This window comes from Emydura macquarii, unplaced genomic scaffold (assembly GCF_026122565.2).
Source record: "Emydura macquarii macquarii isolate MOO-44397 ecotype Brisbane River unplaced genomic scaffold, CSIRO-AGI_Emac_v2 contig_374, whole genome shotgun sequence".
Lineage (NCBI taxonomy): Eukaryota > Metazoa > Chordata > Testudines > Chelidae > Emydura > Emydura macquarii.
Window position 1 is genome coordinate 14271402 of NW_027130511.1, and position 13009 is coordinate 14284410.

A 13009-nucleotide genomic window follows, 5' to 3' on the forward strand; every position below is an offset into this window, starting at 1 on the left:
TATTGAAAGATTGTTTTATTTCCTTCAGGGAAATCCTCCCTGTGAGGGACATGCGTACCATGCCACCATGTCCTCTTGTTTTGACTTGTTCAGTGCAGGCATAGTCAACACAGCGCTAAACATCCCTATTCCAAGTAGGAGCACTAGTGTAGACAATTACTAGCATTTGTGGAATTGCACAAGCATTAGAACAATGGTGAGATAATTGCTAATTTTTTTCTAGGGTGGAGGGTGACTAGCCACATTTTGTACCATTTTAAACATTTACAATAAAATATTTAATTGTTTTAAAGATCCAAACAAGACCTGTTTTTGTGCTCAAGGGCTGTCTGTGAAAAGCACTGAGATTGTCCCTTAAACAACAACAAGCAAAAAGAAAAAATGGTGGGCCTCAGAACTTACGAATTCACTAATTGGTGAGTGTGTTTGTATTCGGCTGTTGAAATTTACCATAATATTTAGCATGGAAATTTTTTATAATTTTGGTATTAGTAGACTTCATGATCATGGAAAAATGTATAACTAGTATCCTTTCATTTGGGAATTTTATTGCAATTCAGTAATTAAAAATACCAGTAGTTCCGTCTTTGTTTGCTTTATTGACGTATTCAAAAGCTACTACAGGGGGTTCAACATAGAATAGTTTTTGCATTACAGAATATTAAAATAGCTAGCTGCAGTCCCAGTCTAAAAGTTTACTTGCAGTATGTATATTTTCATATCAAAAGAGAGAGCTAAATTTGTAAAATGTTTATAGTCTGCACAATGTTGCTATTTTACTCTGAATATCTAGGTGATTCATACAGTAATAGCTGAATACTGATGTCCATAAACACATACAAAATTAAGGATAACATTAATAGAAAAATACAAGGCATCCTTGCCATTCATGTTTAGTGTAATATATAGCCAGTCATAAGTTATTTTAAAAAATACACTACAAAAAGCCTGATAAATATGATCCCTTCTATACCATTCATAACTATTTAGCATTTTACAACCAAGAGCACAAAATGAGAAAACAAAAGAAACCCCAGACTGATAGTTGAACAGGAAAGAGCTGCTGTTTGGTAACAAAAGTTTGATACCTATAAACTAGGTTATCCTAAAATATTTGGATCAAAATGTATTGTTCACTTCAGATGCTTGATAGATGTTTTACAGTGAATTAGTAAATAATTTTAACCACATACATGTATGTGTGGAAATACAGACACAATCAAATGGAAGATACATTTTCAAAAGCTATTGTTCATATTTTAAAAACCATATGAGGGTTTAAAGCAGGTTTAAGTGGCTTCAAAAAGAGTTGCTCCAAAAGTATTCACCTACTGGCTATGGTATTTTCTACCTATCTTTCTTCCTACTTACCTCTCCTTCACCTGGTTGCGTAACTTGCTGTAGACAAGTTAGGGTTGATGGTCTGAGCTCATTTTGGATGTCAGTCTGGATGCCCTCAGTTCCAACATAGTCTCTATGGCTCTGCCTTGAAGTTTGTCTAGTAAAAAGTTTGTCTTGTAAAAAGTCAATGTAAAACACTAGTCAATAGGTATGATAGCATTTTACTGCCATGTGTAAATGACTACCCAACATGCAGGGCTGTGGAGAAAATCAGACCCATTGAATTTACTAGGAATTTTGTCATTGACTTTAATAGGCATAGGAAGGTGTTTAGCAAAGCATGAAGGCCCAGATTGTCAAAGCTATTTAGGTCTCTATCTCCCATTGAAATTGCTGGGAGTTAGGTGTCTAAATACTTTGAGGATCTAGGTCTAAACACGTTATAGGATTGATCCTTCGGAGCTGGTGGAAGTGACCAGGTGTTCTTTTGAAATCAGTTCCACTAGCCAAATGATACTTTAATTTGCTGTAGAAGCCTCTCCCAATAGAATGAGTGTTTCACTTTAATCTGACACACCCTTTTACAAACCAGTCATTGTAACTGTAGCTGAAATAGCTGTTGCACAAATGGACTACTGAAAACATTTCTGTGAAAAATGTGTTCCCAATCTAGTTCTTTCATCACAACAGTGAGAGAGCCTTCTGGAATAAATCAAGAAACTTAAACTGTATATATTGTATACAAGGTGTTAGATATCAAAGATTATATTAGTTTTCATTTGTGAGGAGACAGCTCTGACATTTGTGTGCTGTCATTTGCTGACTAAGTTATTTTGTATTTTCTATATATACATACAGTTGATATCTGATACCTGAAGTGTAACATATGCATAACTTTAAATTTAAAATTGAGGGATGTTAAATATACATTTAAAATAATGGCTTTTGGTAAAATCCTGCATTCCCTAATCAAGCAAAACTTGCAATTACTTCAGTGGAAGCTTTTATTTTACTACAGAAAGCAGTATGTAACTCTTTGTAACTTATTCCAAGACATTGACTGTGTATGAAAAGAATGGGATATTTGCACTGTACAGAGACCTTCCTAGCTTTCCTGATTTAGTTTCAACAAAGTATGACATCCAACAGCCTTTCCTTTACTGTTTAGAGTTCAAGAAATCTCTGCAAATGCCTCTAGTAACATCAGAAACAATCTGCTCCAATCCCGTGAATTCTCTTGTGAAGAAATTGTGTGACTCTCTTGGTTCAGAAGCCATGTCTCTCAGATCATCCAGTGGTGCCCAAGCAATGCCAATAGAGAAGACTGTAATACCTATTAGGATGATGATGATAAAAAGAGACAACATGTAAGCCAAAGATGCTTGTACGTACAAGGAAAGTAGCTCTCCAGATTTACATTTGTTGAATTAATTTGGACCAAAACAAAGGTGTTTCAATATACGCAGCTGGTCAAAGACCATGCTGGACTTCAGCAGGAGCATCACTGGGTCCTAAATATTTGGAACCAGAAGAGGTTTTTTCCTTTCACTTAAACAAGTTTTCAGTAAGAAGCATGGGCAACTTATAAGGCTAGCATTTTAGATATTTTTATTATACTGCCTATGAAAGAAGTAGTGACATCATTAATTTGATTTGGTTGGATACAGTGAATGGAAGTCTGATCTTCTATGTTCTAGATACCAATTTAATTATTGAAAGATTTTCTGAACAATAAAAGACCATGATTTTTGTGCTCAGTTCTCTCAAGTGACAGTAGTTCAAGGAGGCTTTTTGGCCAAACCACTTTTCCTCCCAGTAGGTGCTGATGATAGAAGTCAAGTTTAATACCATACAAGCTTATTGAGTTGACGGATTTTTTTCTTTCAGATTTTGAATTTGTAATAACCTGCTTTTACTTATATATGTAAAATTACAATATTTATGCTATACATAATGAGACAGGAAAATAGCTAAAGAGCAATGACTAGAAAAAGACCCAGACATTTGCATCTGTAGTTTTGGTGCATAGAGTTCAAGAAATTTTCCAATCTGAAAACAGAATATTTGATTCATATGTCAACTGATTCAGATACTTTTAAAGAAAACTATCACGTAAAATTATTGAAAATGGGTGGGGTTGTCTGGTATTTAGAGCACAGGACAGGAAATGGGGAAATCTAGTTTATATTCCTAGCTCTGTGACCTGTAGGAAACCTTTTAACTTCACCTAGCATCTTTGTAAAATGAGGTTGATATGTTATGATGATGAAAGTCATGGCTGCCATCAGGGAGGTCTTGGATCCAAAGACAGCTAATGGGTAGCCATGCACTCTTTCAGGTTCTACAGACGGAGCAATCAAGCTCCTTCATGTATTGAAAACCGCTGCAGACAGTGGAGGTGATGGTCAAAGGCAATATGTTGTTTGGCTGACCCAAGCTAATCCAGATAGGGATTTATCTGGTCACAAACACAGGGGTAGGATATTGGTTGTAGGCTGTGAGTTTTGGAAGCAGAAAGCCTGGAAGAGGAGTTGAGTGTATGACTTGGAGAGGAAGCAGAGGGACAGAGCTGGAGTGGCAGAGTTGGGGGTTCTGAGTAAGGAAGCTGCCTGGTGCTGTTTGTTGCTACTATATCCAGGGAAACAAGCCTTTGTGTACCTATTTTGTATATAAACAAGATTGCACCAAGAATATACCCAACTCATGTCACTGATTTCTCACCCTAACACACAATCTTGCAAGGCCCTGAATTGTGGCGAACTGCTTGGGCCAAAGTGGAAACAACACTTAACTAGCTCACAGGGGTAAAATGAGACTTAATTCATTCATGTGTACAAACTTGAGTTTCCCCAGTGAAAGACACTACAGAAGTGTGAAATATTGACCGCCAGTTTCATTTGTTGTCAGTCATTTACCTGCTTTTTGTGCAGCGGCAGCAGGACCTCTAACATCATCGTAAGACTGACCATCAGTCAAAATAACTAGGAAATTTTTGTTGGGTCCATCTTTTACAGGTCCAAACACGTTTCTGGTTGTGAAAGAAATGGCATCACCAGTAGCAGTACCACCACTCATGTAACGAATGCCCCGCACAGCAGAGAGAACCTTCTCCTTCGTGGTATAATCGGTGAAGCTGAACTCCATGCGCTGATCATAGGTGAACTGCACAGCTGCAATTTTGGAACCAATATCTGAGATCTCAAAGGCTTTGGCAACATTACTGATGAATTCAAGCATGAGGCGGAAGTTGCTGTCTCCAACGCTGCTGGAGCCATCTATCAAAAAGGCTATGTTGACAGAGTTGTAGCAAGTTTTGCTACACAGCATCTGCTCATGAGAACACAATTTTTGAACAAGCGGTTTTACGTATTTGGTAGTGCCAAACCAGGTGGGTATATGGTAAGAGAAGAAGCCATCATTTCGACAGACAGCCTGTTTAAAAAAAACAAAGATGCATACAGAGATTTCTGTTGAATGTGCTATTAAAGGAGTATCTAAATCATTTAATAGTTTGATAGGAATTTAGGGTCTGAATTCCTCTTCCCCCACTGCAGACATGCTGAGCACCTGAAACTCCAGTTGAAGTTAATGGGAGCTAAACATCCTGATCCTTTCTCAGAATTAGCAGTATTCATAAAAAGATAAAGGATAAATGCTGGAAGTTCTAATTATATGTTTCAAATGTTGAACAAAGAGATAATTAATTGAGCATACAATATTACAAAGTATTGACATTTCTAGATTTTGCTTCAGAGTATAATGACCTAATTTTCTGTAATGGTTTCTGATTTTGCAAATACAGTTTTGTATGTACTGTTAATTGTAGATACAAACATATATAGTCAGATGTTTGTATGCAATCACAAATCAGGTAGGTGTATCCAGTTACTATTATTTATGCTAGCAAGCAAGGATTGGCATAAATTATGGAATGCTGCAAAATCATGCCTACAAAAATGAGCAGGAAAGCTGGCTTTAAATAACTTCATTTTTAAAATGGCCTTTTCAACATTTATGGAAGAGTCTCATATAATTTAATGGTATGAAACCAATGGGGCTCTTCAAAAACTACTGTAAAAACCTTTAATAGTGATATTCTTCCTTTAGAGTATTTAAACCATCCTCTAAAAGTCTATATTGGGGATATAATTCACTTATTTTATAAGATAGTTTTTTTAAAAAGTTTCACTCTTACATATGTAAGACTTTTTCATTTGGAGTTCAGGATGGAGGAAACAGTCATCTGAAATATGTAATACCTATGCATGAAGACTAAATTACAAAAACACTAAGGTAATTCTCTCATACCTTGTCAACAAAACCAACATCTTGAACCATTCCCTGCTCCTCAGTTGTGGGTCTTGCTACAGACACGATGAATACATTAATGCCAAATTCTCTGGCCATTATTCCAGCTTCTTCTATATTATCTGAGGGCCAGCCATCTATGAAAACTACGATGATCTTAGGAATTCCTCTGCGTACTCCATTTTCTTGAGAGAAGAATATCTGAGCTGAGTGTTTCAGTGCCTTTCCTAGTTTTGAACAGGAAAAGGAGAATCTGAGGAAGCTATTTCACAACTGGGAAATTGGGTTTCTGTAGCAGTCGAGTAGTACTGGATTTTACCCTTAAGTTAAGATTAGGTAAAGACTGTTCAAACTGAGGTGAGAACACTGGGAATACCAGTTCTTTACAGAGAAACTTAAGAACAGCTGGTGGAAAGATTTAGTAGGATACATAATTTTACTCAATCAGACAGAACTTTTCCGACTGTACTGCCAGGATTATAAATTAAAGGATTTTTAAAAAAATTGAATTGTTTCTTTCACACTAACTTGATTGGAGGAATAACAAACAAACGTGAGCACCCTGAACTTCTTCAAATTAATAAACCAAAATATAAGCATCCCTATTCTTGCTCCAAGATAATTTCCATTACACTGTTTGGAGGACTTAAATCTTCCTAAAATGTAGAATTTTCAAAAGGACCTTGAGAGGTCAGTTGTTGCAGTGTAAATCTGGAGTTACTCCTCTTACATTTATGATATTACTGTGGATTTATCCCAGCGTAACAGCAACATTTTGTCTTGGGAACTCCAAGTAACACTGAAGTTTGAGCAGCCTGTAAGTCACAAATCAATAGAAAGTAGAGTAATTTCCAACTGACCAAAAGTAAATGAAACTTTACGCATTGGTCTAGTCAGCCCCGTGGAAATAGATAATCCAAGGCAGCTCACTTGAAGTGGAAGGGTGAAACTGAGGGCACCGTTCCACTTGGTTTCATTACTTAATGTGTATACATTTGAAATATTCTGCTTTCCCCCCTCATATCCTACTTCCCTTCAGAAACATTTACTGTTTTTGATATGGTCTGATTACCCCGGACAGTCTGCAAGTCATTCTACTATAAATGATATAAATTTGTTTCAAGAAACAAAGCTGTTCCCTGTGAAGAAATCAGTTACTGTTTAAACAGTGGAAATTACAATCACATTTGTATTGTGGTGCAATGTTATGCAGAGCTTCATCTTCTAAAAATTGGATTTAGGACAGGCGAACATTTTAATACAAAACGAAGTGACAACAATAACATTCTTCAGATGCAATTAGTTCTCACAAATGAGGTGTGAGCATGTAGTCTAAAATACCTATACCATTTATTTTAAATAGGTCTCAAACAAGTCATCTCATCTCTGATCAGACTTATACTCACCCGTATTGGAGTTGCCTCCTCTGAAGCCTATTTCCTTTATAGCAAACAAAACATCTTTTGCAGCAGTAAAGTTTTTCAGATAAAATTCAGTTTTTGGATGCTCACTGTGTGAAAAATAAACAATCAGTTAAAAAACAGTATGAAGACATATATGGCCAATCTTAAAATGGAACTTAATTGCCTTTTAACCTGCTAAGGACAGAATCCAGATTTCTGAGTTTTGTCAGCAATGGTTAATGATATTATTAATTCTTAAAACAGACTAGGACCCTCACTCTTTGAAGTGTCTGTGATTATCTGAAAGGGAGCAGAAGGAATCAAATTCAGAACAGAGGCCTTGGCAGGTCAGGAGGGAATGATTTTAGTTATTTAATTTTAAAATGTATTCAGTTGCTGTTTTTGAGTAGTGATAGGGGGACAAATTTTGCTTTGTTACACCGCTATAAATGGAATTACTTTTGAGTCATATGGGAGTAAGTGAGAAATGAATTTGGCCAATGTTTCTGTTGTTGAATTTGGATCTTAAATGTTTGCTAAATATATTTTAATTTTTTAAAATTTCTTTTAAATGAAAATAGTTTGAGTAATTTAATTTTTATGGTTTTTAGATGTGCTAGCTAATTATTCTTTATGAAAAAGAGGAAAATTTTAGCTGCAATGATGCCAATTCCTAATTTAGGGTGACGAAAACTTTAATTGAAAAACTAGTTGTGTCATGTGGATTGTGTTATTTGGTCTCACTTGCAATTGAAAAAGACAACTGTTATGAATTAAAGGCCCTCATGCAGCATCATCTCATCTCAGTTTTATGGCGATGTAACTCCATTGACTCCAGGAGACTTCCTGATTTAAGTGAGAAGGACTCAGGCCCTCTCTCTCAATCTCTCTGCAGTATTCCTTCCACCCATTACATAAAGGCTTTTCTCCAAGTCTTTCAATTTAAACAGTTGTTTTGGCTATTTATACATTTCCTGTGAAATCACCTGGTTTGGAAGGTAAATTATTACTAATAAATGAAGCAAAACAAAAGTTCTCCAGGAAGCAAAGGCTTCTCTGCTAATGTGGCCAGCAAGTAATGTTTGAACAATGTTCTTGTCATTGAACTGGAAACACTTGATCAAACATCTTGGGAAAATGAAATTCAATTTTTTCTCCAGAAATTTTTGTATCCTTTTGTTATGTAGCTATTTTTAATAGTGTTTAGTATCTCTTTTGATACCTCAGTTGCACAATATCTATCATTATTTCTTGTTGACTGTATTGGTATCTATTGCAGATAGCAGAATCAGAATTTAATGCAGGCTTCTTGATGAAAGATGTGGCAGAGAGCCCACTTTTTTAAAATCTACAGATGGTTTAGAAAAAACTTTCTTTAGCAAGAAGTAATTGCCAAAGTGGTTGGGCTCTGGAAAATAGTCACCTCCCAAAACCAGATGCACAGGACTTGAATCAAGATAATCCGCAAACTAAATTGTGTGTGTTGGGGGGAGGAAGGGGGTGTTAAAAAAAGCATTAGGTGGTTGGGCTGGCTTTTATGCTGTAAGTTTTAGGTGTATACAACACAATGGTGTTAGTCCTTTTTTTTTTTTTTCTGTGTTCATTAACATCTTTGGAGATATCAGTTGATATAAGCTGATCAAGGATACTCCATTTTTGTGTGGTACTAAAAATGACCATACAATCAAAAATAGTCAAGTTTTAGAGTTCCCACTCTGTTGGGTCTTCCTCACCTTTTTTTATTAAGATGAGTTACATGATTGAGAATAGTGATGGATTGACAGTCCTGGAGGCCCAAAGCCTCCACCCACAGATCTAGAATAGTACAGGAAGCAAGCAGCAAGACAAACTTTTTTTCATCCTTCCAGACCAACTCACCTCAAAACTACCATAAAGGAACCCTTTCTAGAGATGAGAGGATAGTTTGCTCTCTATGCCCAATCATTCACTGAGGTTATCAATTAGTTCCAATTGTGTTTATGTACTGGCACCAGTCCAGTTAGAACTGGACTGAAACCACTAACTCACTTCATAAAGATGAAACTACCACCATGAAGTGGTTTAAACTGTCATTCTCTAGGTACAATTATCTGGGTTGGATATGAACTAAGGACTTGGAAGAGAAAGGTTCTGTGTCCCACTACCAGTGTCCTAGCCCAAGGAGATCCCACAGTCGTACCCACCTCTGAGGCCCACAGAGAACTTACTGGTAGTATGCCTAGACATGCCTGGTAGCATGGTGCTGGCTCTACTCCTTGTTTTTGCCTGCAAACTCATATAAAAAGAAACTAAATACTTTCTTAATATTACTCCTGTTGTCATGGAGATATACTATTGGATCATCAATAGAAAGGGAGGTGTCCTGTAAGACTTGCTCTCTATTAACAATGTAGTTCACATTAAGAAAACCTTTAGAAACCTCTGTCCTAAACCATCCAGTCCCCCATAATAAATTGATTTTAGTTGGATGTCTCTCAACTACAACAGTTCCTAAGAAAAATTTTATAAGTTATACTACCCAAGTAGTGATCTGCTAAATAAGATTTTTTTACTTCAGCTTTCTCATTTTAATCACTTAGCGTATAGAGTTTTCTTATAATGCTGTAGATACCTGGCTTGTACAACTCCCACATGTGGTCCTTCAGTTCCAATTCCCAGCATCACAGCTACTTTCCCAACAAAGTTCTTCTGCAAATTAAATCTACGTTGCCCAATGTTGTAGCTTCCATCAATCAGAAAAGCAATATCCGCTTTACAGTCTGTGAACACCCAAGATAATTAGATTCAGTGAAGGTCAAATTAACATTAGGACTTTGCTTTGCATGTTAACTATCTAGCGTCCTACCTTTGTTCCCAATCTTTTTCTCATGAAGTTTCTTAAGTCGTTTACCTATAATATAGGAAATAGCAGGATTATTAGGGAACAACAGGCTGAATAGTAATGGCATGAACTGAAGCTAGAAGAGTGCAAGACATTAAAGGCTGGGTTCTAATCTTGCAATCTGTCCTGTGTAAGAGGTGGCACATAGTTGGGCCTTCCTAATAGCAGCATTTGGAAAATTAATTGTGATTTCAGCCATGCTTCCCCCTCTCTCTGCAGAGGGATAAGTTCCTCCATCCTTTTTTCATGGTGGATCCACCTCCCCTTTATGCACCTGACCAGCTACTTGGCTAGAGTTGATGTGGGCAGGGGGAAGAAGAGTCAGAGCTATTCACAGTGGAGAGTAGCAAGTGAATATGCTGCTCTCCTCCCCACAACCAGAGTCATAGTCCCTCTTGTACAGCTAAATACTGGGACACACTAGCTCTGAAAGAGCTGAGGAGAAAGGTCTTAACATGGAGAGCAATATGTAGGACAGATTCTTCCAGAGGCAGAAACTGCAACTGTGAACATATTTAAAAAGGAATTAGTTAAGCTGTCAGCAGAAAGAAACGTTGCGGGGCATAAACGTTAGACAGACAGGTGGGTGGACCATAGTGGCATTCCATCCCCGAATGTTAATACTGGACCAATTGCAGCTTTGCTGTTGCCCCATAGATAGGACAGTACATACCTGTAATGCCCCAGAAGCAAACCAGGACTCAAACTATGACTCAGTCATGTGCTTCTTAGTTTTCCCTCGCTTCAGGGAAGATATACCTTGCATCAGATCTATACCAGGTGCAGCACACTTCCTCCAGCATACTGGTGCAATTACACTAGTTAGTATGTCTAAGGAGAGGGGACGAGAAGCTGTGGCTCCATCCATTCTCCCATCCCTTCTTGCCCACAGGTGTGGGAGGAGCATAGTGCTCTCCCCTTTGTGCTTTTACCCACAGTATGAGTAACTGGTGCAGAGGAGTAAGGTGTACTTTCTATTTCTTTACCCTCCTGCATGGATGTGCAGGTATGCAAGACCAGCTTATGGTCTGGCCCTATGTCATTAACACAGAACTCACAATGAAAGAGAACAAATTGTTACTGCTTCATCTCTGCAAAAATTAATTTAAAGCAAGGTCCTTTGTCTTTGCCACTCTATGAATATAAGAGTCAAGTTATGATAACATGAAGTAACAATAATTAGTTGCAGCACAACAGAAAATTGATACTGCTGCTTCCATGAGGGAAGAAGTGAAGAGAAAGGAATTACTGTAGTAGCCAGGCGGGATTCATGGTAGCTAGAAACTCAGCTTGGTAAAGAGTTTACTTTGTTTTGAGCTGTAGATTGATTTTCATCAAATCCTTTTTTATGTATGTGTGCTTCTAACAATTATCATGAAGGGGAGGATGGACTAGAAGGACGGAGGTCTTCACAGCAAGGATTCTTTGATGACCAGTGAAAATCCTCACAAGGAATTACACCCTCTAGATAGTCCCAAGAGTGCATTCACACAAGCCTGCATGCCTTTTTTCTGGTTGTGTCTATTGCCAACATATCATTCTCTGCACTCCAATATCATGCCAGAATCTTTTCCTTACTTTACTCATTTTGACTACAATTATGGCTGTTGCTGTTATTTCTTAAAGTGCAGTAGTTGAACTGCAAACAGATGGCTGAGTGTAAAATTTGGTGGGAAATAGAAGGCACTTAATTTTTTTATTCATCTTTGTTTTTCAGAAATACACAAGCTCAAAAACTGGTAGCATTATCGCAGCCTTAAGCTTGCGGTAATGAGCAACAGTGGTTCCTCCTGACAGGTAAACTTGGGAGAATGAAAACCATGTCTACAGCCTTGTCTACTGTCATCTGAGCAGTCATGTGATCGGGTTGACTTTGAATAAGATGTGTAATAATGTTGATTTGGTATTGGCTTATTTCCTTTTCAGTGTTTCTAGATCTGATCTGATCTGATCAAGACTGATGACAACTGCATCTAAAGGACAAGAATTCTCCAGTCTATCCACGATAGTGAACCCATCATCATGGTCTGGGAACCTAAACTTCACAGATAAGACAGATTAATATCTTTCAAATTCCCTCTTTAAAGAGGAATGAATTTTCACTTTCCTCTCCATCACTTGATGGACATGAAAAAAACCTCTGAGCACACAACAGATTTCCTTAGCTAGATATCTGTGTGAATCCACTGCTTTCACTCAAGTTTCTGCCATTTTGCACAACATAACTGAGAGTGGAATCAGCCTCATAGATATTGCCTGCTAAGTATATATTGGGTAAAAACTAGTAACATGCAACTTTACTCTATTCAAAAGATGAGCTGATACTGAGTCTTGCCCTATCAACCAGACATTCACAGATGGGACATTTCTCATATAGTTTGGAAGGCTTCCCTGGGAAGATCATCTATTAAAAACGTTTCAAACCTGTGGAGGGACGTGCTGTTGATATTGGCCGTCCAGCTGCTTCAAGTGCTCCACTCTTGGTCCCTGTTATAATATTGAAAAGGTGAATTTACTGCATCTCACTGCCATCAAATTACATTGCAGGTGTTTAAAATATAATCATGTTTTTGGCCTTATGCCTTCAAATTTGAAAAATGTACAGTCAATGAATAATTACAGCACATATAGTTTATAATGGCCGCTGTGTTAAAGCAGCCATGTTTTGTATTTTGTAAGAGACAAACTCAGACACTTGTGGCTCCCACTGAATCCATCTCGATTTGACAGCACTCAGGATCCAGGCCTTGATTTGCAGTGGACACCTTATCTGGATTACTAGTGTCTCATAGAGTTGGCCATTAGAATTTATGTAAACGGTTTGGAAGCACTACAAAAATTTTTACCTTTCCTGTGAAATAATAGTCCAGAAACTACAGAAGCTTTCTTCTATTAACATACTCTTTTGAAACCAAAGCAGTAATGGACTGCCAAAGAGCTGCCAAGGGGCTCCCTCAGATATTTTCATCTGATTCAGTGATGCCTGTGACACTGTCTGCAGAAAATCCCTTTTAAAAAATCCCTTATTCCAATAGTCTTTAGAGAATGGAAGCCCGAGCCAGGCACGATACAGATA

General features: G+C 37.5%; 1 protein-coding gene across 1 annotated transcript in view; it reads right to left on the minus strand.

Moving 5' to 3' along the window:
• Positions 1 to 585: 585 nt before the first annotated feature.
• The window catches only part of COCH (cochlin), a 35721-nt gene continuing 23297 nt past the window's right edge, over positions 586 to 13009 (minus strand). The window contains exons 6-12 of the mRNA XM_067532143.1: positions 12358 to 12420; positions 9898 to 9942; positions 9664 to 9811; positions 7056 to 7159; positions 5650 to 5876; positions 4257 to 4773; positions 586 to 2674 (exon numbers count right to left, since the gene is read on the minus strand). Of these exons, the coding sequence (XP_067388244.1) occupies positions 2499 to 2674; positions 4257 to 4773; positions 5650 to 5876; positions 7056 to 7159; positions 9664 to 9811; positions 9898 to 9942; positions 12358 to 12420 (1280 nt within the window). The 3' untranslated portion in view covers positions 586 to 2498. The remainder of the gene's footprint in view (positions 2675 to 4256; positions 4774 to 5649; positions 5877 to 7055; positions 7160 to 9663; positions 9812 to 9897; positions 9943 to 12357; positions 12421 to 13009) is intronic.